Genomic DNA, 25,708 nt, shown 5'->3' on the forward strand with positions numbered 1-25,708 from the left:
CAAGGTACAAACATGAGCCAAGGAAAGATGCCCATGCAGACCAAGAAAAACGTGCTCTGTGTGAAGCCCTTAGGTGTAATGTTAACCAGATGTGAAAGTACCTCTCAATGATTTATGATGTGCCCTGATGATGAAGCATGCACCATTCATAGAGTGATTAATATTCTTGTCATAAATGGAAAGAAATTGGCAGCCTGCCAAGGAAATTTGTCTGTGAAAGCAGAAGACCAACTCAATTCACCAGGAATGAGTCAGTAATACGAGAGTGATTGAACACATGGATTCAGTGGAGATTTTTATTAAAGATAAGCTACCCCCAGGGAAAGGTGTTTCCATAAGCCATGAGGGCCTGGGAGTAAAGGAGAATTTGGAAGTGAAGAAGATGTGACTGACAGGATGGATTTGTAAGGCCTACTTGCTTCCCAAGCCATTCAGTTTGGGGATAGGTCGTTATTTCCAACTTTTGATTGCTATATGATTATTCCTAAGGGAAAATCAAAACCCCGTGAACCCTGTTGTTTCAAACACCACAAAAGCCAGCCTTTGCAATGCTTATGATCCTTTTAGCCCTTCAGACAGCAGAATACATCTAGAAAAACTGAATCCATAACAACATGGTAGGTGTGAACGAATCAGCAATCTCGGACCAATTACCGGACACAGGAACCACTCAAAAATAATAATAACAATAATAAACCAACACAAAAATAGGCACAACTGGTACCTTCCTTCCTGAGTGACAAACCAGTCTATCATGATAAGTGAGGGGGGTGGAATTAACTGCACAGAAAACATATGGCATGGTTCTGATCACTGTGAGAAAATTTAGATCCCTTGTTCTGCAAATAGCCCCGGTGATTTTGCTGAAATTATACGTGAAGTAAGAGCTACAGTTTGGAACCACAGGAAAATATTATGTGAGAGAGAACAAGAAAACAAACAACTAAATTTAACAAGTTATGTGTTGCAGAAATTAATTACCTAGCTGCAGCCCCCCAGGGTGTGATCTCAGGACGTCAGGCAAGCAGCAATAGAGCTGTTCTCGCAGCCTACCTTTTCTTACATGCTTATACACATCTCAGTCTTGATCTTTGCTTGGCTGCAGTATAATGCATGTTTATTGTGGATGAAACAGGCTTAGTACCTAAGAAATACCTATTCCTCAACAGAATTGTAGAACAACCAGATGGTAAGGCCATTTTTTGAGGAACCAGTTTAAGAAGGACATCAAGACTTGAACGTGTCCAGAGAAGCGCAAGCCCTATGAGGAGAGGCTGAGGGAGCTGGGATTGTTTAGCCTGGAGAAGAGGAGGCTCAGGGGTGACCTCATTGCCCTCTACAACTACCTGAAAGGTGGTTGTAGCCAGGAAGGGGTTGGTCTCTTCTCCCAGGCAACCAGCACCAGAACAAGGGGACACAGTCCCAAGCTGCGCCAGGGGAAGTTTAAGCTCAAGGTGAGGAGAAAGTTCTTCACCGAGAGAGTGATTCGTCATTGGAATGTGCTGCCCAGGGAGGTGGTGGAGTCACCGTCCCTGGAGGTGTTCAAGAGGGGATTGGATGTGGCACTTGGTGCCATGGTTTAGTCATGAGGTCTGTGGTGACAAGTTGGACTTGATGATCCTTGAGGTCTCTTCCAACCTTAGTGATACTGTGATACTCCTGAAAGCAGAGTGTAAGAGAATGTGAAACTGTGGGTGGAAAGGTTCTCAGCCCCAGTGAAACCACTGGTAAAATGCAATGTGCACATTAAAGTTAGTTCCATTCAGAAGGCCAAATCCTGAATCCCTTTCTTGATACTCTGCACAGATCTCCCTCCTGCAGAGTTAGGGCAGGGATACAGCCCAAGAAGAGACTTTGACATTCATCTTTTTCTTCCATTGAGTTGCAATTTTTCTAATGGAAGGAGAAGGTTTGGTAGCACTGAAAGAGAGAACAAGCAGCATGGCTTTATAAGAGCTTTTATTTACACTGTAGTGTTTGGCTTTGGCAAAGAGAATGAGGTTCATAGCTCATACATCACAGCACACAGAAGTTGCAATAATGATAGTACTGATCACTGCTCCAGCTGTGGCTATGAAAAAGCCAGCTAAGAACTACCCATCAAACAGCACCCTTTGGGTAGAAAAGGGAAACAGCCAGAAAATCTTTGCCACAATGGGAGCCAGAAATTGCCTCAACTACAGAATGGTTGTAGTGATCAGCCATAATGCAGTAAAAGCCCATGGTGAAGGCTCAGTAGATCTCACCTCTTAAACTAAAGGTTGTTGGGCTGAAAACCAAAAGGCAAAAACTCTTGGCCTAGCTTTCATAATGAAAATGCCAGACTGAAGAGACAGATGAGGAAATCCTGAGCCTGGTAAGGGCTGAAGGTTCAGCATAAGTCTTCTGAATTGCTTGAACTTCCAGGTATTGTAAACAGACCACTAAATATGTAATTAAAATTCACCCAATGATCTCTTGAGGTCCCTTCCAAGCTCTGATATACTGTGATACTATGATACCTCCCCTGTAGGAAAAACTCTGCAAAAGCTAAAGAACAACACAATGACCAATGGGCTCAGTTTGACCCAGGTAGAACTGAATAAGCCAGAGGCATTTCTTGAAACATTTGAAATTATAGCTAGCTACATCCAGAGGAACCTGGGAAGGAAAAGGCAGGACAGGCTTGGAAGTGAACCAGAACCATGCTCTTAAATATATGCATGCGCCTGTCCTTAATCTGATATGTCTATACATAAAATTAAGGTGCTAAACAAGGGTCTAGAAACACTCCATCCATTTCAGTGTGTCCCTGTAGAGTCTAACTGTGCCAGAACAGTACCAATGTCATGGAGCTGTCAAAGCTAATATCACCCTACACACAACTCAACACTACTCAACACATTTGGAGCTACAGCTTCCTTTAGTGAAATCGAGTCAGTAATCCACTAGATCTGTGATGGCTTATTTATATAAAAGCAATAAGAAAAAACCTGATAGAAAATATTTACACTTAAACACCAGGCCACAAAATGAACAAGGAACACAAACACAAAAAGAGTGTTCCCTGTGGCATTTAGAAAAGGGAGCTGACCTGAGAACTTGGTATTTTTAGTTACATTTAGAGATCACAGGTATTTCAAAATAGATGGGTCAAGTGCTTTGGCCTCAAGCTAGCTATGTAATACCTCAGTCTTCCATCCTGCCCTGTGGAACACAATGTAATCACCACTGAGCTCATTAGCAGTGCCCTAAAATAATGCAGAGATTTTCCTGTCATCTTGAGTTACGTGAGAAGAAATATCTTCTATATTCCACAAACCAACAGGAATAGCTGTTCTGTGCTCAGATTCCCCCCAAAACCTTTTACAGACCTTAGCTTTCCTTTGCATCTTGTGGTAAGAAAAAGGACATTTGGACTTTTGTGCCTTCACAGCCCTGGATGTCTTCTCCAAAGAAAGTAGCTAACACTCCTTAATTATTTATTGCATAAAAGAGGTAAGATCTTTGTGGTTTGTAGAAAGCAGAGGACTTGTTTCTCAAAAGATGGAGCAATAACAAAGATAACAAGTGCTGTTAATGGAACATGAGATCAACAAACCCAGCAACACTTCATGCTGATTGTTTCAGTGCAGTATTCTAATGAAATGGACTTGCACTTGTGTGTGTTTGTGTGTGTGTGTCCATTCACCTTCATAATCTATTTAGGTCAAATATGCTACAAACATAAAAAAGCCAAAACAAAGAGTTCCCTGCAATTTTCAGGGGAAAAAAAATTATCAAAAGTGGCTTTGTAAAGGAAAATTAAAGAGATACAAGGAGGAAGAGGGGGAAAGAGTGCTGATAACATGACAGGAAGGAACTAAGGGTGAGGAGGACTGGAGTTCCCATGGATCCTGACAACAGCCTGGTATGAGGAGAAGGTAGGAGAAAGCTAGGGATTATGGAAGAGAGGAAGCCTCAGGGAGCCAGATGAGTTCATTCTGATGCTCATAGAATGAACAATAGTTGATTTTATATTATAAATAAGTTTTTGAGGGTCTTTTAATGAAAATGCTAGTCATTTGAGGGTAACATTGCTAGCTTGGTGTTATCTGATGCAGACAGAAAGATGAGATAAGAAATCCAAATTCCTTATTTTCCTGGTTTGAACCCAGATTGGAGACAATTCTCTTAGGTGGATTCCAATAAAAATTAAAAGGTGAAACATGATTACATTCAGCCTTGAAGTCATGTGTTGGTTATCAAGAGATAAGTAAGGAAGGAAATATGGGATGTATGGAAGCCTCCCTCAGTGAAAAAAAATGTAGTTCTTTCTTGAGAAGGCATGAGGATCACTTTCTACAGACTCCACTAACCCCAAACACCAACTAAAGACATAGACTTCCCCCTTTTGGTTTTTTTGCTACAGTCTGCATAGAAAAGCTGTGGCATAGCAGTTGAAAATACACACATGTCCTCAGATCGCTGGAACCTGTTCTGGCAGAGTCAGGTGGTGAAGCCAAAGTGTGTTGGCTGACTGAATCACTAACAGATTCTACTTGGTGGAGACAGATCACTAATTAGTGTTTTATGTATTTGTTTCTCCTTAGAGGAATCACTTTACATATAACAGAAACTCCCTACATTCTTCCTACACAAGATTGTATGTATTTTGGTTTAGTCTATTGACAAATCAGCATTTGTCCTAAAGATGGATTACTCCCCCTCCTTCACAACAAAAAAACCTGAGGCACAGGAAAAAATAAGTGGCAAATTCAAGCTGCAATATCAATCCCAGACCCAACAGTGTAGTCTGAGAGTCTGCCCACAAGCTCAGATCTTAGCTCCCTGTTGTACTAAGCACAGCTATTTTCCAAATGTCTGAGTTGTGTTGGATTGGTTTTTCTCCACCAGAAATAGTTTCCTGGTCAAATGATGTCTCTGAAGTTACCTTTGGTATTTCTTTAACAGATCTCCCAGCAAATGAATGTCTATAATAGATTTAAGCCCTGTTCAAATCAGCGTGACCTGTGATCTGAATCAACAGAAATTCCTCCTCAAACTTCTCTTAATACATTTTAAAATAATGTTAAGAGACAAGTCAACAGAACAGAAAAGACTGCTGCAGCCTTGGAAAACCTGATTCTGATTTTCTAATGCTAACAATAAAAAGGTACCACGTTACAGTCTTAATTTGTGCATTTCCCTCAAGGTTTTTCCTGCAGCGAAAAGAGACCTGACAGTCACCAAGGCCAAACTGCCTCTTGGGTAAAACCTTGCCTAAGCTGTTAAAGAGTCCAATAACAGACATCATGGAACAGTAAAATAATGATAGATTAATGGTAAAAATGATGAATAGAATAGAATAGAATAGAATAGAATAGAATAGAATAGAATAGAATAGAATAGAATAGAATAGAATAGAATAGAATAATACAGGATAGGATAGGATAGGATAGGATAGGATAGAGAATAATACAGAATAGAGTAATACAGAATAGAGTAAAATAGAATAGAATAGAATAGAATAGAATAGAATAGAATAGAATAGAATAGAATAGAATAGAATAGAATAGAATTAACCAAGTTGGAAAAGACCTTTGAGATCAAGTCCAACCTATCATCCAACAGTATCTAATCATCAACCATCACATTAATAAAAGATAGGATAACATGCTGCAATCCTTGGCTTAATTTAGTTGTGGGCAGCTGCATCCCACTCACCAAGTGTTGCACAGCTTTCTCCTGTGCTGGGAGAATTGTTACTCCAGCTCACCCCCAGAGGCAGGTGCATTTCTGTCTGTGCAACATGACAGATGGCTTGAAGTCCTTTGGGATCCTTTGCAATCAACTCATGGAGCAGTACAGGAATTCAAAGGAACAGATGTTCCTGCAATATCTGAGAAGAGGAGAAGCACCCCCATTTGCTTTAAAGATAAATATATTTGAGACTGTTGAATTTCTCCACAGATATACAAAAAAAACCAAAGAGATAGAAGATTTTTGATATAGCTAGCATTGCTTTCATGATTTAAAAGGCAGTTTTCATTGAACAGATTTTTGTTAGATTTCTTCATCTTTTTGTTTTTATTCTAGTTGCTAATACTAAAAGCAAATTAGATTAGGAGTGAGGACAGAGGAAATAGAATCATAGAATCACAGAATGGTGGAGGTTGGAAGGCACCTCCAGAGATCATTGAGTCCAACCCCACTGCCAGAGCAGGATCAGCTACAGCAGGTTATACAGGAACACATCCAGATGGGTTTTGAATGGCTCCAGAGAAGGAGACTCCACAACTTCTCTGGGCAGCCTGCTCCAGGGCTCTGTCACCCTCACATGAAAGATTTTCCTGATGTTGAGGTGGAACTTCCTGGGTTCAAGTTTGTATCCATTGCCCTTTGTTCTACCACAGGACACCACTGAAAAGAGATTGGCACCTTCTTCTCGACACCCACCAGATATTTATAAACATTAATAAGATCTCCCCTGTCTTCTCTTTTCTGGACTAAACAGCCCTGGGTCTCTCAGGTATTCATCATAAGAGAGACATTCCAGTCCCAGAATCATAGAATTGTTAGGGACCTCAAGGATCATCCAGTTCCAACCCCGCTGCCATGAGCAGGGACACTTCACACTAGAGCAGGTTGCTCGCAGCCACATCCAGACTGGCCTTAAACACCTCCAGGGATGAGGCTTCCACCACCTCCCCGGGCAACCTGTACCAGTGTCTCACCACCCTCATGGGGAAGAATTTCTTCCTAACATCCAATCTGAATCTCTCCATTTTAATTTTTGTTCCATTCCCCCTAGTCCTACCATTACCTGACACCCTAAAAAGTCCTTCCCCAGCTTTCTTGTAGGTCCCCTTAAGATACTGGAAGGCCACAATAAGGTCTCCGAGGCACCTTCTCTTCTCCAGACTGAATAGCTTCATTTTTGTAATGTAATGGGAGCATTTCCAGCCATAGAGTAGTCATGTATGGTAACCGAAAGTCACCTAGTGGTGTTACTTGCACCACGAAATGCCCTGTACCAGCAAGACACAAAACCCAGCCGCTCTTCTGCTGCCTTCATGGCTTTTACCGCTAGAGGGCGGAAGCCACGGCTCCACCACGGCAGATCCCACCCTGGTCCGCAAGTCTAACACACCTCGGCTCGTCTGAAAACTAGGTCCTGCCATTGGGGTTAACACTACCAATTTATATGCTTAGAAATGAGATATTCCTTAAACCGGGAAAGTGCAGCTTTCAGGTACTTCTATGCCTTTCTCCCCGCCTTTTTAATGTGACCGTTGTTACCTTCTCAGAATGCAATTGCACCTTCCCCAAATCCTGGTGGATTAAGCAAGCCATTGGAGTGTTTCGTCATCTTGTTAGTGCAGAGATTTTGGGGCAAATTACTTCCAGCTCATCTTACAACTAGAAATCACCCTAAAAAATTCAATGGTCACTTTCTGTCCTCTACTATGCATAATTTCCTGTGCTTCTCAGGCTATTGGTAAAGCAATGACATAATGTTCTAGCAACTGAGCAGGGGCATCTGAAAGAAAGCAGCCCATTTACAAACTCCACGCTGCCATATAGCAAAGAAGTGGAGGACTCAATTTTGCTTGACAAAATCCACTGTCAGATTATTTTGTCTCTGTGGCCAGCTTCCTGATAGATTTTTCTATTTGCCCTTTTGATCTTGGCCCAAACTTTCAGATTCATATTTCCAAGAAGCGTGAGCTGGCTGAGAGTGACCTTCTGTGTGAATGTGCATGTTCTGCCCAGAAAAATGTGTTCTTCAGAATGTTTCAGCTCAAGCCTATGCACTTTGGGACACAAAACAGCAGCAAGGATAAGGTAAAAAAATGAAATTGAAATAATATTTTTCAGTCACTTGTATCAATCCTGAAAATTTTAGCTTGGGATGTAGTTTGCTCCAGCAAGACTAAAACTTCAAGAAATGTATATTGCTGTGTTGAGTTTGTAGTCATCTGAAAGGATTACTCCATAATTAGACTATATTCTGAGGGTTATTGTGGAGAATTTGAGATTAGATATACAGCAATAGGAAAAAAATGAGCTGAGAACCACATCTGTAATTCTTCATCTCCTCCAATGAACTTTTTGAAATAGCTCAGTTAGGAACTTGTTAAAATGAACTACTTATGAAAACAGGAAGGCAGGTTAGGACTCAATCCTTTACCCTTCACACAAGTAAAAAAAAGGAAGAAAAAAAAGAGCAGGCACTGCTCTATGTGAAAAACCACAAACATCTGCAGCATCCTTCATCATACCACATCATCACCCCACAGGTATTCTTAGTGCTTCCTAAGAACTGTGTTCTTTACTGGGTGCCTTTAGAATGCATCTCTTTGCTTCTGGTCAGTAAGTGAATGTCCAACAGTGATACCTGGACCAGATTTTTCTGAGCACCATCCTATTTCACCTGTAACTGACACCAGCGGGAAGAACCAACAGTGACTTTACTTTGAATTAGTTTGAATTAGTGCTTCTGTGAGAGGAGTCTGCCTGGGACAGGTATTCAATGTAGGAATAATTATTGATGACAGTTTTGATGACATATATTACTGCTATGTGTTGTTTCTTCTGAAAATGGTTAAATAGCTACTCTATAATGTTACATAGGTTAAATAGCTACTCTATAATGTTAAAAAGCTGACAAGCCTATATGTGTTTTATACCACTAATGACATTAGCTTTCTACTGCTCTTATTGGTGCCTCATGTGAAACCAAAACAGCTGAGCCTGGTCATGATGTGTCTCACTGATCTCTGGATATAATGTGGGATAGACATAATTCCTACTTCAGTTGGCTGCAGTAGCAGCAAAGTCACTAGAGCATTTTCCTATACCATAGTTGTTGGCTGTTTTGCATATTTTATCTAATTAATGACTAATTCTCCTCTGGTAAGAGTCTCCACCCAGGAATCTCTCATGTGGTGTATTTTTGTGTGATATACTAAATTATTTATCTTTCCCAAATCTATCATCATTTACTTATTAAAGGCCATTATTTTAGCTATTTTCATTTAGTTATCATAATTTAGTTATTACTTTTCAGCTACTATTATTTAGATATTATTGCTGTCACTTAGTAGCCACAGCATCAGAAACATGTCAGTGCTGAGCTTCCTAAAACAAGAACCAGAGCTCCTTGTACATGGTGTGCAAATAAACAACGCAACCTTGCCCTGCAGACTTTACAGTTTCAAATTCTAGCTTGGAAAGCGATCAGTGTTCCAGGATCCAATCCTGCTTCATTACTGCTAAACAATTTTCTGTTCCTGCTGCCCCTCAGAAAAAAAAAAAAAAAAATATATATTCATACAGGTTTCCTTTCAGCATCTGCAGTGGCACACTGGGACACCAGGAAGACTTGCTTATGTAACGGTGCAGCTTTGCATCTGCTGGGAAAAATCCTTTCAGCAGCACAATGGTGGTGAAGATGCTTCACAAAAACCTCTGCCGAAAGCCACACTCAGTACCTACCACAATCTAGAAACCAGCTTGGTGTTATGATGCTAATTAGCAACGTTTCAGTTGCATTTAAGTGTTAGATTTTCCACTACAGCATTATTTATTTATTTATTTAATTAATTAATTTCTACATCTTCGAAAGGCAATATTGGCATTCTAAATGGATTCGGCAGTATGGGAATCGCAAAATTAACATTACGGGTCTGTATGTAGGCGCTGTGCTGCTGTAGCACTTCATCAACCCTCCACCAGAGGGCAACGTCAGGAGAAAAGATAAATCCAGAGTGCGGCTGCTCTCGGGAGCTCTGCAGCTGCAACACATTGCTTCGGCAGGGAATCTTACTTTCAAAACACACCCTTTACATTTTATCTCCAACTAGGCAGATGAAGGGTCTCGATAATTTTAGGATTCGTTTCGAGCACAAATATACTTTTCGTTTTGTTGTTGTTAAATGAACAAATCTACAGACCCCTGAAGATTAACATGAAGCCTAAGAGGAATATAGTGGTCATGGCTTTAGAAAGGAATACAACTTTTTGCGTCTTCAATCGACTTCAAAGTGATTAAAGTCGGGAAATTATTACAAGATTATGGAAAGAAAAACAATTTTGTTCGGAATGTGCCCAGTTCATTCCAGTGCTGTAAATATCATACATCAAGTCTAGATGTTATGCTGGCCTGCTCAGAGGCAAGAAAGGAGAAGGCGAAAGGGATGGAAAAATGTTAAGTGCTTAAGAGAAAGCAGTCACTAATGGATGCCTAATATGATACAAAATGAGAGCAAACACGGATGTAGAGATAAATGTATCTTTGCAATAAATGTTATCTATTTCTAGCACGGGCAGTGTTACGCTCAGTGAGTGCCCCGTTTCCCCAGAAGTGCAACTGGCTGCAGGAAGGCCGTGCGCCTTCTCCACAGCAACGGCACAAACGGCCCCGACGTGCGGCAGAGCCCGGACGCGGAGGGGAGGGGCAGGAGGCGCTGGGTACCCCCAAGGCCGCGGACGTGGCTCCCGGTGGCTGCGGAGCGCGGCCCGCCCCGCCGCACGGCAGGGGTGCGGCGCTGTCCGCGGTGCTGAAGGGAGGAAGGTGGCGAGGCGCTGTCCGCGGTGCTGAAGGGAGGGGGCGCGGTGCCCGAAGGGTGCCGCTCGCCTCCGCCGCCGCCTCGGGGAGAGACCTGCGCGGCCGCCCTGCTCCCGACGTTGCGCGGGTGGGAGGGAGGGCGGTGACAGCACGGACAGGCCGGGGCTCCTCGCCGTCCGAGGGATTTGTCCAGCGGCTGCGGGGCTTGGGGTGCTTTGCAGCTCCCTGCCTACGGCGGCGAATCGCACCCCTCCCCCTCGGGCTCAACAGCCGGGGACACCCGCCAGCGCCAAACCGAGATTTGCTTTGAAACGCTCCCGCAAAGGGATCTCCGTCCCCTCCCAGCCGGGCATGGCACTGCCTCCACCCGCCATCACTGAAATCCGCAAGGCCCAGAAGACTTTCTGACCGTGCCTGGCAACTCCGCGCTGCCGGGAAAGCCGGGGGCTGTCTGCAGCGTTCGCAGACTCCCCGCTCGCTGCCGCACACAGGCGCGCTCCCTCGCCCTCGCCCTCGCCCTCTTCCCCCCCCCTCCGGCTCCGCACGCCGTCTCTCCTCTCCCTCTCTCTCTCTCACACACACACGCTCACGCTTTCTCTCACTCTGCCTTTACCCGGAGGTGCACTGATAGCCGTTTAATGAGGGGGGAAAGTTAAGAGATTAAACCAATATGAACCATCGTTGCTCGTAGCAGTGCCCTATCCAGAGTAGAGCAGAATCCAGCGAGCACCCCTGCAGGAATGGAGTCGGTAAAACAAAGGATTTTGACCCCTGGCAAGGAAGGATTGAAGAATTTTGCTGGAAAATCCCTTGGTCAACTCTACAGGTAAGAATGAGTTCTCTTACAGGACCCTATTTCCCAGAAATAATTGGAAGCTTTTCTTAACCACCAGCTGCTGGAGGAGGTCGGATGCTTTGGGGAGGTTAGTGGTGGAGGGGCTGGGAACTGTGGAGATACTGCTGATATAATCTGGATCCTGTGAACTAGTGTTGAAGCTTCTCAATATGGCACCCTCCGAACTTCTCTATCTGATTCGTAGATGGTGTCAGTAAATATGTAGCGAAAGATTATCCCATCTTTACCCCACAAAACCCAGGACCCCATCTTGAAATCTTAATCAAGAGAAAGGAAGTCCCTGTAATTTATTTATTGTGTTAATTTTGCAATGCAGTCACCGGATCTTTCCCTCTGTCCTTAACAATCATTAAATAATAATAATCCTAATAATAATAATAATAATAATCATCTTTGTTGGTTTCGATTAGGGTTTTCCCTTGTGCAATTTGTCGTCAGAGGAAGATAAACATGGAGATGTATAAATAATTGATATCTGAACGATTTTTTTTTTCTCCCGAAGCTAAAACATATAGAGGGATGTGTTTAATTATTTATCCGTCTTCCTTGAGAAGCACCCACTTGTCTTAGAAGTAATACACAACTGCAATGGCTAAACTCAAAAGTGTCACTCAACAATATGTTTACATGTGTACAGAACAGTTCTCCTTCCTTCGAACGCTGTGCACAGATAAACAAACCTCAGCTCCCGCATACCTAAAAAGTGTATGCACTGAAGTTGACACATCGTGCTCCATCCAATCTGGCGACTTTAGTGACCCCCCAGGACGTTTGAGAATAGTCTGTGAAATTCCGACGTATTTTCGACTGTCCCCTCTGCTGGAAATTCCCCCGAAGTTGTTGTTTTTTTCCCGAATTAAAGATTAAAGGTAACTGCGGATTTATCTGCCATGGGCAGGTCACGTAAAAAATCTTTTTTTTTTTTTTCTTCCCCCCATACCTATGCGGCAGTGTTGGGCACAGGCACAAGGCTTCTCCCCAGCATGAGTCACAACTTCTGCTGCCATTTTCAGGAGAAGGACATATCAGTGAAGTGATAAAGACACAATCAAGATTTCCATTTTAGTAGGAGGGGTACAACTTTGAAATGCCAGAAGTGAAACCAAAGCCAGCAACACCGCAGTGAATATCCTACGGGTTTAAGTCATTATAAAATCATTTTCAGTGGTCAGGAAAAAAAAAAATAAAACAGGTAATCCAGAATAACTGCTTAAAATAGAACGAAGGGAATAAATCTCCTTTTCCGGGCCATAAACAACTCTACAACATATAAACAAACCGATCATGTTCACTGCTTTTTCTGTAGTCACACAGCGAATAAAGGAGAAACCGTGTCTGCATATTCCAGCAGAACTCTCTTTGAACCGAGTAGCAAATGAGAGGTTGTCTAATCTTCTTCAGTGCAAAGGGCTAAACAATTTTGTTCCCGGTTGTGAGAATTAAAATAGTATTCCTGTCCCTTGCACACTGATTTCTAGTGTCATCACGAAGACAAAAAGTCCGTTTAGCGAGAAAATACTTCTCCACCAGCCTTTATTTGCACGAACGAATTTTGAACGTAACTCCGCGGTGGTTTATTTTATTCGCAACTTCGAAACAAAATTTTAACGCTGTGGTCTTTAAACGAGGAAATAATTTCCTCAGAAACGAAAAGAAAAAAACAGGAAGATTTTCTCTGAGTAACTGTTGGAGTAAATTGCTCTATTTTCTCCGAAGCACGGAGAAGCTTTTGAGCCTCGTTCTGTTAATTGTTACTGGCCCATTAGCCGGATGAGTTAACTTCAAAGGGCTGTTCTTCCGACCAAAAAAATTCTGATGGGAGAACACACTCCTGAGAAGCTCGGAGTGTCGGGAGATGGTCACTCTCTCCTCAAGGGGGTGATGGAGCTAGGTGGGAACCGTTAGGTTTTCTGTCTTTTGAATATTTCAGTGACTAACAAAGAAGATTAAGAGATTTAGCATGGGACACTTGCTCGATAAACCAAATATTTCTTACTACCGACACAGCATTTCAAAAAGCTTTTCCACCAAAGGAGAAGTAAAATGAAATGTTCTAAGTCACCTTTCGTGGATAGTAACAGAGGAAATTTTTTCCGGCATTTTCCCTGTTGATTCAAAATAGCTGCAAATATTTTTTCCACCTTCGCATTCCTGCACACTGTTTTCCGGAAGACGTGAAAACAGGGAGTGGAGGCAATGAGATAGAGATAAAGCCGCTGTGGGAAGGTTGAACCTGCTAAATGACCACAGTGTAGCTGAGGAGAGCCAGTTCTCTAAAGACGGTCATGTTTTCCTCCACTGCATGTGACAGCCATTTTGCAAGTCTAAAATAAGTGGCAATATGGTCCCCGCCCCCCTTCTCTTTAGATTTCTTTTGTTCCGAGACCTGAAACGAGATGCACACCAAGATCTTCCCTCTTGGTGCTCATAAACGGCAAGAAGGGAATAAAACCTTCTCCAAAAGACTGTTTCAGTTTCCATGCCATGCCTCTTGGGCTGCCCAACATGGCGCCTCTGCAGTGGTTACAGATGATGTCTTCTTACTGCGTCCTACATATTTCAGCAGAAGTCTTTAATGATAGATGAGCAATTCTCAGCCAGAGCTCCTCCCTGGGCTTCTGCGGCGGGGTGGCGGGGGGGAGTTGGGGATGACTAATCCTGACTCCCACAGGTCATTGCTAGAGAACAGTTGAAGGTGAATGGAAAACAAGGAATAAAACCTCAAGTCAATCCAACCCCAGCCAAAGGGGCGGGGGGAGCGGTGAATTTAAGCCTTCTGTGCGTTCAGGCGGCCAGGGTTTGACTTTCTCCTCTTGTGTCGGGCAGAGTCTTAGAGAAGAGGCAGAAGCCCGGAGACACCATCGAGCTGACGGAAGATGGGAAGCCCATGGAAGTGCCCGAGAAGAAAGCGCCGTTGTGCGACTGTACCTGCTTCGGGCTGCCCCGGAGATACATCATTGCCATCATGAGCGGACTGGGATTCTGCATTTCTTTCGGGATCCGATGTAATTTGGGAGTGGCCATTGTGGATATGGTCAATAACAGCACCATACACCGAGGAGGAAAAGTTATTAAGGAGGTGGGAACCCTTCCCTCGTAAATCCCATGTTCTCCCAGTACAAATCCCAGATTAAGCACCTTTAGCGCAGGCGAGACGGGCTGGGACGGTTCGATGACATTTCCCCCGGTTCAGCCTGCAATGCTCCCGGTGCCCGACCCCGCCGCCGCCCTTTGTAGTGAGGAAACCTCATTCCTGAAGGAGAAACAATTGCTATCGATTCTTTCCTATTTTCCTCTTCCCACCCCAAAGCCTATGTGCAGGCAGGTTGTTATTTTATTTTCCCTTTTGCACACAATCTTGAAGAACGCAGATACCTGGTAAAACACACGTAGAGGGTGGGGGAAAGAGGGCGTCGAGTGAGCGGCTGCGGGCAAGGAGACGGTTGGTTGTGCGGAAAAGGTTTGAAAACATCGGAGTGAAACAATTTGCGATGATAAAAGGCATGAAATGGTAAGACTCGTTTTAATGTGAGTTGTAGCGTAGTGAGAAAGAGGTGAATCAAACCAGATGCGTGGTGAGGATGCAGGTCAGCAGACAAACCAACTACTATAGCGCACTCCTTGCACAGGCAAGAGGAGGGTGCTCAGAGCCCAGGCAGAGCGGGCAGGGGACGCTTCCGTCCCCTTCCCCTCCCTCCCCCCAGACCGCTCGGGACTCTGCTTCAAGTCCGGCAACCCCGGCCCGAGGCGGGGCAGCAGCTCTGGGGGGTGACTCGCATGTCCCAGCCACACTCCGGGTCTGCGACGTTCCCACCCGAGGGACCATGCCCCGACCGAGGGCCGTGGACGCTCCCGAGCGGCCCTGCCCCTCCACTGTCCCAGGAAGACACGGGCGGTGCTGTTTTAACTGCCGCTATCGAATTTGTTTTGCTGCTTATTTGTCTGTCGGGCGGCTGGAGCATTTGTTATGCCGGGCTAAGGCAGAACCAGTGTCTCCGTCCCTGCGCCCCGGACGCTGAGTGTTACCAAGGGCGTTAGAATCCCCCTCGACTGCCGAGTACGAGTTACTGCGGATGAATGCTTTAACCTGGCACGATTACAGCCTTCCTCTTCTTTTTCTCTCTTTCTCTCCCGGTCCCTTGCGCCGGAAGAAAGCGAAGTTTAATTGGGATCCTGAAACAGTTGGCATGATCCACGGCTCTTTTTTCTGGGGGTACATAATCACCCAAATCCCCGGCGGGTACATCTCGTCCCGGCTGGCAGCTAACAGGTAACGATGTGCTAAATCTCTACGAGTCGGGGCGGGAGGCAGCCGGGTAATGCGGAGCAGAGGTGGGGGTAGTCCCCGGGCTATGACTGCCCGGGAGCAGGGGCACAGCAGGACAGCCAGGCACTGGCGCTGCGTCCTTCCTGGTCCCCGCCGCAGCAACGCGCCCCCGGGGCGAAGGCAGCCGTGCTGCAGAAGGAAGGAATACTTGTGCGAACTGTGGAAAGGCTGATGGGATGATGCAGTGATCGTCTGTCTCCCGAGATCCCCCTTTTGTTTGTTTGTTTGTTTTTTGTTGTGTTTGGGGTTTTATTTGAGGGGGAGAGGGAGGCAAGGGGGATCTCGGGTGGGTTTCTTTTTCTTTTAATGTCATCTAGGAGGTTGTGGTGATGATATTAACAAAGGCAAATTCAAAGATTCATTATTTCATCCAGTCTTGAGAGACGGTGGGGTGTTTTGTCTTTTGGTTTCCCTCCCCCATGACTGAAGGAAATAATTCTGATTTTTGTCTAAAAGAACAAGAAAGCCATCAGCAGGAATTTTCCATTAATGCACAAATGAGTTTTAGAAGGGTGGAAAAAACATGTTTCACTGAGAGGTCTGCAATGAAAAGAAAGTGCAGATGGTGCAAGGACTTAAGGACTCGTTTCTATGGTGTCTGGCGGTTTCTCAAGCACCCAGGGTGCGATTCTACCTGTTAATTAGATCCTCTGAGTATTCAAGACACATGAGGCTTTCACATCCATGCTTAATGCCACAGACTCATCCTTGCAGAAGCAGCAAAGGTCCTAATGCTACTCTTCAAAACAATGATAACCTGAGTGCAAATGGATACTAAAATCAGAAATATGTACCTTGAACTCTCCTCAGGAGCATGCAACATCAAAAGTGGGCTTGGACAGGCAGAAAGGCTTTGCCTAGAGAGCAAGCAGTTGAGAAGGGGAGGCAGAGAGAAAGGAGCTACAGACGAAATGCTTTTTCAGAGACCTCCATTAAAAATAATGAATATTAACTAACAGAGAGGTGCTCCGTAACAGAGATAACCCTAACACCCCCCTTTTAAAGCAGCTAAACTAAAACACAGCATTTATTCAAGTGAGGTATCCATTGCCTGCCTGTTAAACAAGTGACATCTTTCTGATAAGGACTCAGCAATTAACAGTTAAAGGGTTCTTTTCCTTTTCTTCCTCCCTGGGTATTTTTTAGTCTTTACACAGTCTCTAACTCAGACACTGAAGTAATTTTAATCAATCCACACTGAAAGTGGTGCAGCTACAGCTATTTGTAAGACAATGGCAGGGACATTCCCAGGAAAGCTCAGCACACAAGCTGGCATGTGTAGATCAACAAACATTTACACAAACATATATATTTACAACAGCAAATGAGGACTAGTTCCAATTATTAACCTGGGTGTATTTTAAGTCAGCAGTTTTCACAGATTGCTGGTTAGTTATTACCATTGTGGAAGCCTGACACAAGGCAAATGACTATGTAAATCACAGACTTAATTAAGGAACTAGCAGTGACATATGTGCCAGCAATTGTGAATAGTAAAATATGGATAGTGGCTGTGAGTTATATTTAGGCTTTGGACAAAAATATCAAGAAGATGGAGTGCTAGAGTGGTTCAGTGTAGTGGTTGAAATAACAGGGTGTTGAGGAGGTTAAGTTAGCTCCTGAACACTTCCAAGAGATTTTTGACATCTATGGCTAGACTTTTAACTTGAAATGAAAAGAATAACACCCAAAATAGGGTGCAAGTCTTGATGTCCAGGCTCTTACCAAGAAAGTGCATGACAAGTCAGACAAGTGAGTGGGCAGGCCTAGAGACCTTCAGCACCAAAAGAACATGAGCCATTGTAAAAGTCTCCTCTGGTGTAGAAGTCTCATGGTAGAGCCACATGGCACAGTCCCTTCATACTGTGGTGGGCAACAGCAAAGTAACATTTTTGTTGTTTTTTTCACAAACCTCACTGACTGTTTTTGTGGTGTCAGCAGTTTCCTTTGCATTCAAAGTCAGTCTGAATTTGTACAGAAGAACAAGGTTCAGATGTGTCCTACATAAAAAAAATAATAGACTCGAGAATAGCATCACCAGATTCAAGATGATCTGTGAGAAACTCAGTCTTGAGCTCATTAAAAGAGAAATATTCAAGAGAGTCCTTCCCTGGAAGGGATTACAAAGAAAAGATAGCACAAATGTAAAAGTGACTCTAAGCTGCTAATAGGAAGGAAATTGGGAGGAAGGTTAAGGTGTGCTTTGTGAGTTTAATTCATTACTGACAGAACTGCTGAGTGCATAGCACTGAGTTTGCTTGACATTAAGATTCAGTATAGCAACCAATTAGAGAGATTGGAGTAACATTAACTCCAAAGTTTCTCTAAGGTACAACACACAGCAAAAATCACCCTCCTGTGGTATCAAGAAAAGCCTTCCACACACAATGCATTACTTTCAGGCTGGCCTGAAACCCTTTGTTTTGATTCTGCCTCTGGTTTAAAATACTTGCTGCCAATCAAGAATTAGCAACCCTGAGCTCTGAACCCGCTAACATTTTATTCAGTTGTGTCTGTCAAAGGTAGCATTTTCCTGAGGTTCTCTGCTAATTGTAGGAGTCTAGGCTGCTGCTGGCTCACAGTTATTCTCTTCTGCATTGACTCACTGCTCTCATGCACAGCTCCCCATTATTTCTGACAGATCAGATTTAGTGATGTGCAGATTTACAAACAGTCAATGGAGTTCTCAGGAATTTGCACTTGATAGCTTGAGACTCAATTTATCTCATAATGCATCACTGAGAATTTTCTAGTATAGAGTATTTTCAGCCCAACACCAAGACAAATTCTTTATTTCAAAGAGGTGTAGTTACACTGCATGGTCAAACAGAATGCATCCACACATTCCAGAGGACATTCAGAAACAATCCATCTTCTGAGCATTTACCACACAGGTGGTCAGTAGAAGCTGGGATAGACTGTTACGAAGAGCAGTGCTCCTGAACATTTCCAGCCTCTGTTGATTTCTGTAGGAACAGGAACCCTACAGTACATTGCAAGACTAAATACAGATTTTCAAAAGACATAGACTGGGCCTTAGGTGTCCCCACTTTTGCAATCAGTGGAGCTTTAAACTGGCATCCCTTGTGTAATGTGTGAAAATAGAAGAGGATTCCCTCCTGCCACTAGAGGTTAGAGGCCTCTTCTCCCAGAGGAGGATCTGCCTGTGGAAGGTGCTGGTATGTAACCACTATGCAACCAACCACAGCAGGCTGGGGGAACAAAGGAAGCGCAATGCAGCATCCCCTGGGCAGGGCTTATTACAGCTCTACCTTTCCTCAGGGTTAAGTTCTCAATGAACAATGAACCTTGCTGCCAATTAAGCGAGAGGCAACGACAGCAGAGAGTGCTGAGCAGGTGCTAGTAGTTTAGAGATGGCATCTTGTCACATGGACATTTAGGTTTGTGATTGACGTAGGTTAAGTCGTCTTTGTGAAGATACCCACAGCCTTACACTAAAAAAAAATGCACCTGTCTCCCCAGGCTGCAGTGTACTGGGAGCAGAGCTCATGGTCCCCACACAGATCTTTATGTAACTGTTGAGAAAAAGTCAGCTATGATTCAGAGCTTCTGAGTCTGTAGGGCCAAGAATAGACAAGCAGATTGCAGAGACAAATCTAAAAGGATGTAAATGGTCATTGGTTACAACCCTGATTAGCAACAGCAGAGCTTCCTATCCAAAATGTGAATAAAGACTTTATGGTTAGTTGGTTTTGGTGGTGTTGGATTTTTGGTTGTTTGTTGGTTTGGTTGCTGTTTTATTTGTTTGTTTCTGGTTTTCACTGAATCATAGTAGATTTTGACTAGTGTGAGCAGGGGTTTCAGGAGGGATGAACTGAGCTACTTTCACATTGTTTGAAAGTATTTTTTTCCCAGAAAAAAAAAATAATTAAGAAAGCATTATTTAGAAGGAATTTTCCTAGGGAAAAAAATAATCAAGAAAACATGGCAATTGAAGTGTGATGCCTTAACACCATGTATCTACACTACTTAATCAGCTGAGCTATTCCTCATACTGGCAGTTAACGCCATTTAGAAGCACATAAATCCCATTTGAATGATTTTCAACTACAGGTTTGATATCAGCATTGCAGAGAGGCTGTCATTATGTGATTATGATGGAATGTAAACAGAGAGGGTATAAAACGCTGTCAGACCTTCAACCTCACCTAGCCTGAATTTCCACTTAGTCCACAGAAAGCAATTTCCCTCAGGCTAATCAGAATTCACCTAATCCTTACAAATTAAAAAAACAAACCCCAAACATCATTCCCAGTGATGGAAATCTTATTAAAAAGAAAGAAAAGAATTCTGTAGTGTGGTGGCTCTTCAACTCCATTATTCAAAATTTGATTTAAGGGAAATACACTGAAACATCAGTGGCTGAAATGTTTAACTGCTGCTGTGAAGTCCAGAAATGTCATTTAATCATCACATTCTTTTGTAGTGTTTTAACAGCCCCATTATAAACAGGTTTTGATGCTGTGGTGCTTTGAAAACAGCAAATTGGAAACTGGTGGAGTCTTTGTTGTCTTTGAGCTCCTTCAGGAAGATTTACACTTAAACTGAGTGAGTGAGCTAACAGGAATTGCACAGCTCAGGTGGATTGTGCCATTCCCAGAATATCTGGGTCTGCCTCTGCACTGCCTCTGTAGGGGGACCCAGGGTACCTCTGCATTAGCCTGGGTCATCACATGGTGTGACGAAACCTCTTTCATTCTTTTTGGGTTTTGCACAACCAAGTGAGTACCTGCAACTAGACTGCTGGTATTTATCATGCTGGGAGTCTGATGATTACCTATGTTTATGACCCTTGCAAAGGTTTGGATACCATTATGATGCTGCCCAGTATCCCTTAAACAAGCTTTGCTGTGATTTTCATGTTGCATTCATATAAATGCCAATAAACTTATGAGTAGAAAAAGGACCAGATAATCAGGTGTGGTGGGTTGAAGTTCCCACCCCTCTTTCCCCCCCCCTCCCCCCCCCCCCCCCATTAACTTTGCCAGACCAACTCAGTTAGAAGCAAATGAAGCCATCACATCAGGTGATATTTAACCATCATTTGGTAAATTGAATTCTCTTCAGTAGAAACCACACTCAAGAGCAAAGTCGCATTCTATTCTATTCTATTCTATTCTATTCTATTCTATTCTATTCTATTCTATTCTATTCTATTCTATTCTATTCTATCAGAGAGTGGGGAACCACCCTGGAAAGCAGTGATGCTGACTGGGATCTTAAACAATGTTGGAATACAAATCCATTGTGATCTCCCAACTTGCTGATCTGAAAAGGAAGCCAATGTAATCCTGGGATAGTGATCTTTCTGTGTTAAGGGCAGTGAGTGTATTTAGGTCAATGACACTGATCTTGGAATCTTGCAGGTAATTTGGGTACATGCATATTAATATGAGGGTGAAAAAAAAAAGAGATTGATTTAGAGATCTTAAATTACTTATAAGATGGTAGTATATAATGTCACATAGTGAAAAAAAATAGCAAGAACTGTATATTTAAGAGATCAGAATAGAAAAATACTAGTAGGAGGTAATCTGATTACAAAGCATGCATAAAACTGCACTGGAAAAAATATTGCTGGGTTTCAATATGTGCTTTAGTCCCATGGAGACATAACAAGAATCAGTAAATGACAGCCACATACATTTAAAAAGCATAAATACTATCAATAATGACTAGCCACCACTGTTTGAGCCAGAGAAATTTTGTGCTAGATTCTTCTTCTTTGGCTGTTAAATTCCAGTATTTGAAGTTGTGGTTTGGCTATTAAAAAAATGTTTTCAGTACAGTGATAATCAAGCAAAATGCAAGGGATAATATCAAGGGAATATATAAAGGTTAATGCTCTAGTGAATATCAAGCTAGATGGTCTTAACACTAAGCACTTGTTTTGTATCCAGAAACATAACCATTTTATTTAGATTAATATTTCCTACACCACATTCATACTACTGCAAAGCTGCAGCTGTTGGTGAATAGGCTACCTGCTGTGCTGTCACACATGCATCAAAAGGTGTGAAACTGTACTGCTTTCCACCCCCTCACATCAGGAGAATTTGCATATAATTGTATTTTAACTTCTTTAAAAACCATACTGGAAATCTATAATAAACCCCTTACCCTCTCAAAAGCACGACCAAAAAGCTGCAGCAGTATTTCCTCACTCATTTCCTAAGTGAGCACTTTAAATACCCACTGTTAGTCAGGGAAGATCCTCTGAAATGTCATTGTCAGATTACATGGGATAAGGAATTACTTCCCAAGTTTGGAATTACATGTTTAAAACAAGTGTAGGTTTTGACTGCACGTGCCAAGCACTCTTTCAAAACCAGATCTGCAATAATCACCAACTTGGTTGTGGTAAAGGGAAGCCGAGTGACCATTTGAGCTCATTTGGGTACATTCAACCATTAGAATTCTCTTACACAAAGAAATGCAAAGGGCAGAGTAGAATGACAATTCCTAGACAATGAAATCCAACTTCTAATTCTAGGCTAATGCCATAAATTTCTCATTAGCTGCTACCCCACAAACCCTGGAACTGTGCACACCAAGAGTCATCCCAACATAACCATACCAAATCTCTCTACAATGTAATTGTCTTTCATCTATGTTGAGCTCTTCATCATTGTCACATTCTAACCTGAATGAAAACATATAAATCAACCTTTCACTTCAAATCCATCTTTGGTATTAAGGTGCCATTCATCTTGTTATTAAGGGATAAATCCTTTTCCCCAGCAAGTAATCCGATAGGATTATTTGCATGAAGAAATGAAATGATATTTCAGACAACTCTGCGTCAGTGCTTCTCATCTCAGAGCCCCAAAGATTTTGACTGAGATTGTGTCATTAGTGTGTCAGTGAAATCAGAACATTTCTCCCTGACTCAGGGTTAATAATAATTAGCATGAAAGAAAAAAAAAAAATTAAGGCAAAGAATTGGTTTGGAAAGAGAAGAACTGCATTTCTACAAGAAAGATGTAGAACTTTCTATCTTTGCATTTTTCTGCTTCAAAGGGCAGTGGATAACTTCAATTTTTAGCTGCTGGACAGATTGTGTGTTTTTCTGATTTGTGAGCAGCATCCAACTCACAGCAGGACCAGGGGATGTGCGGATGGTTAGACAAGAGGCAGCTTCTGAACTTCTGCAGCTATAAGCTGACCTTGCACTATAAGAGAGAGCCCCCGAGGTTGTACTTGCCAGCAGCACCTTTCACATTCAGTTCAATATCCTGCATCTTGAACTGGGCTCCCATCCCAGGCACGAGGGTTTCCAGGCAGAGAAACCAATATTGCACTAAACCCCCACGCTGATTCTGTCACCCTGCTGCATTGCAGGGGCTTCTAAGCACCAGTCACTGCAAGAAGAGGACTGGGGAAACATCTCCTGGTGACTGGTACCACCGCTCCCTCTGCCATATGGCTCAGGGTCCTTCCATTTTTCTGTCATGAATGATGAAGCTGTTTTCACAATTTAATGATGCAACAAGGGATTTGGATGGGGGCTTTGGTTGATAAAAGAGGGCCTCAGATGTGTGACAAAAAATTAATAATGTATCCAAGCCCTTATTATACTGGATTAGGTGGTGGGAGGTAGGCTTTTACATATTAATGCTTCCATGAAGGGCTTATAATAGGATTTAGTATTAAGGGCACACAGACACACATATCCCTCCTTCCTTGTACACATATGAATGAAAATGACCTGGTTTATCACGTTTTCCTACAGCCAAATAAAGCTGCTATAGCATGGCTTCGGGCCACAGACTATTATTAAAGAGGATGGGTTTTAAGCTGTGCTCTCGTGAAGCAGGTTCAACCTAAGACTGGCACTGGGGAATAAGTGTTCCTCTCAAATGTCAAAGGTAGCTTATTTGATCTGTTTTGTCGGGCAGCTGAGTTCATCAACCACTCTGATATTCAGGGCACAACTCTAGCTTTGTTAGCCCTGTGCCATTTAATGCAAATTAAAGTCCCGATTCAGAAACCCCCACTACTTCCTGTCTATCATTTATGAAGCCATAAGCTGTCAGGGAGAGCAGTTCACAGGAATATGCCTACAGTAGAGGGGTCACCAAGGCCATCAGGAAATTAGGCTGTACTAGAGAAAAGCCAGAATGACGATACATGTCGCAGCACAGCAAAAGTGTCTCCCCATACTGGGGGTCATTTTCACTTAGTTCATTACAAACAGATAAACATAAATAGGAGTTGACCCAAGAAGGATAAGCAGCATGATTGCAGACAACTAGAGCAAGGGAAACGTTAACAGGATTACATATGTTATAAAGAACCTTAACAAGTGACATGATAGGCACACACTTCAACATCAATATCGGCAATATAAATGTTCCAAATCAGTGGCTACTCACAGTTTGTGCTCCAGGTGGTAACCATGGACCCACAGGGAAAAATGCTGAAAAAATGGGGGGAAAAAAATTGTCACACTCTGTTACTGAAAAAATTTAGAATAGAATAGAATAGAATAGAATAGAATAGAATAGAATAGAATAGAATTAACCAGGTTGGAAAAGGCTTTCAAGATCATTGAGTCCAACCTATCACCCAACAGCATCTAATCAACTAAACCATGGCCTCAAGTGCCCCATCCAGTCTCTTCTTAAACACCTCCAGTGATGGTGACTCCACCACCTTTCTGGACAGCACATTCCAATGGCCAATCACTCTTCCTGTGAAGAATTTCTTCCTAACATCCAGCCTAAACCTCCCCTGGTGCAGCTTGAGACTGTGTCCTCTTGTTCTGATGCTGGTTGCCTGGGAGAAGAGACCAACATCTGCCTGTCTACAACCTCCCTTCAGGTAGTTATAGAGAGCAATAAGGTCTTCTCTGAGCCTCCTTTTCTCCAGGCTAAGCAACCCCAGCTCCCTCAGCCTCTCCTCATAGGGCTGTATTCAAGGCCTCTCCCCAGCTTTGTTTCAGAAGTCAGTCAGAGCACTGGGTTATATTTACATAAATTGGAAGCAAGTAAACCATCATTAATGGTGTTAAATTTTTCACTTCCAAGCAACCCTCAAGCAAGAACATCCTAGGATGACTATTATTTTCTCTGTTACTGGGAAGTCCCTGTGCAACTCTCAGCTGACAAATGTGGATTTTGGATACAGAGTGGCAGTGATCCTCAGGATACTAAATACAGAGAACTTCATTGACTCTTGATGAGCTATTGCAGGACCAAATATAACAATGTCAGGCTTTGGCCCCGCTGGTTCAGCTGTAATTAACAAGAGTAGGAGTGTGGCTGAAATTTGGCCTTCTTTCTGCATTCCATCCTCCACTGGTCCAAATCCTTGGAAATCATTGCCTATAGAAAATTTGCTATGCAGTTTACATGAAATTACACCAGATGTATGATACACCAAATCAAGCTGTAAAGAAACTTATTATTTATTGGGGTGATATGCCAATAGTGTCAAATAGCTTTGCTTCCAGTTCTCCCCTGTGTCCTGAGTCTCCATGGATCCTTGCTGCATGTATGATACCTGAGTGCCTTTCAGAGGGGAAATGACTAATCCTCTCTGAAACAAACCTCACCATTAATTCCAAGCACTCTATCCAACAGAGATCCCTAATCACCTCTACCTGCTTTGATGTTTCACCCTAATAAAATGTATACACCAGATTTCATGTAACAAAATGCTGTTTAGGTTAGTTGCATATAAGCCGTAATGTCACAGTCCTGTTGCGCTCAAGGAATCTGCATTTGCTCTGAGCAGACCAGATACAATCAGGTCTAACACATGTCCATATGTCCAAATACACGCCACAAAGCAGAACAGATGTAGCTTCTGAGACCAACACACAGCAGTTCCCCTCCCAACCAGCTCCACATCATGACATCATGAAGTTATACCCACAGTTTTCTCTTTTATAAGTGTATTATGTGTCCCTAAATCATCAGCGAGAGTTGAATCACAGCCTAAGCCCTGGAACTTGGTAAGGTAATTTGAA

The 25,708-nt window shown here is 42.9% G+C and overlaps 1 protein-coding gene across 1 annotated transcript in view; it reads left to right on the plus strand.

Annotated features, from left to right (window-relative positions):
• Nucleotides 1-10,689: 10,689 nt before the first annotated feature.
• SLC17A6 (solute carrier family 17 member 6) overlaps nucleotides 10,690-25,708 on the plus strand; it is a 34,687-nt gene continuing 19,668 nt past the window's right edge. Inside the window, exons 1-3 of the mRNA XM_009901326.2 lie at nucleotides 10,690-11,357; nucleotides 14,214-14,466; nucleotides 15,539-15,657. Coding sequence (XP_009899628.1) covers nucleotides 11,272-11,357; nucleotides 14,214-14,466; nucleotides 15,539-15,657 — 458 coding nt within the window. The 5' untranslated portion in view covers nucleotides 10,690-11,271. The remainder of the gene's footprint in view (nucleotides 11,358-14,213; nucleotides 14,467-15,538; nucleotides 15,658-25,708) is intronic.

The sequence above is a fragment of the Dryobates pubescens genome, chromosome 22 (genome assembly GCF_014839835.1).
Source record: "Dryobates pubescens isolate bDryPub1 chromosome 22, bDryPub1.pri, whole genome shotgun sequence".
Lineage (NCBI taxonomy): Eukaryota > Metazoa > Chordata > Aves > Piciformes > Picidae > Dryobates > Dryobates pubescens.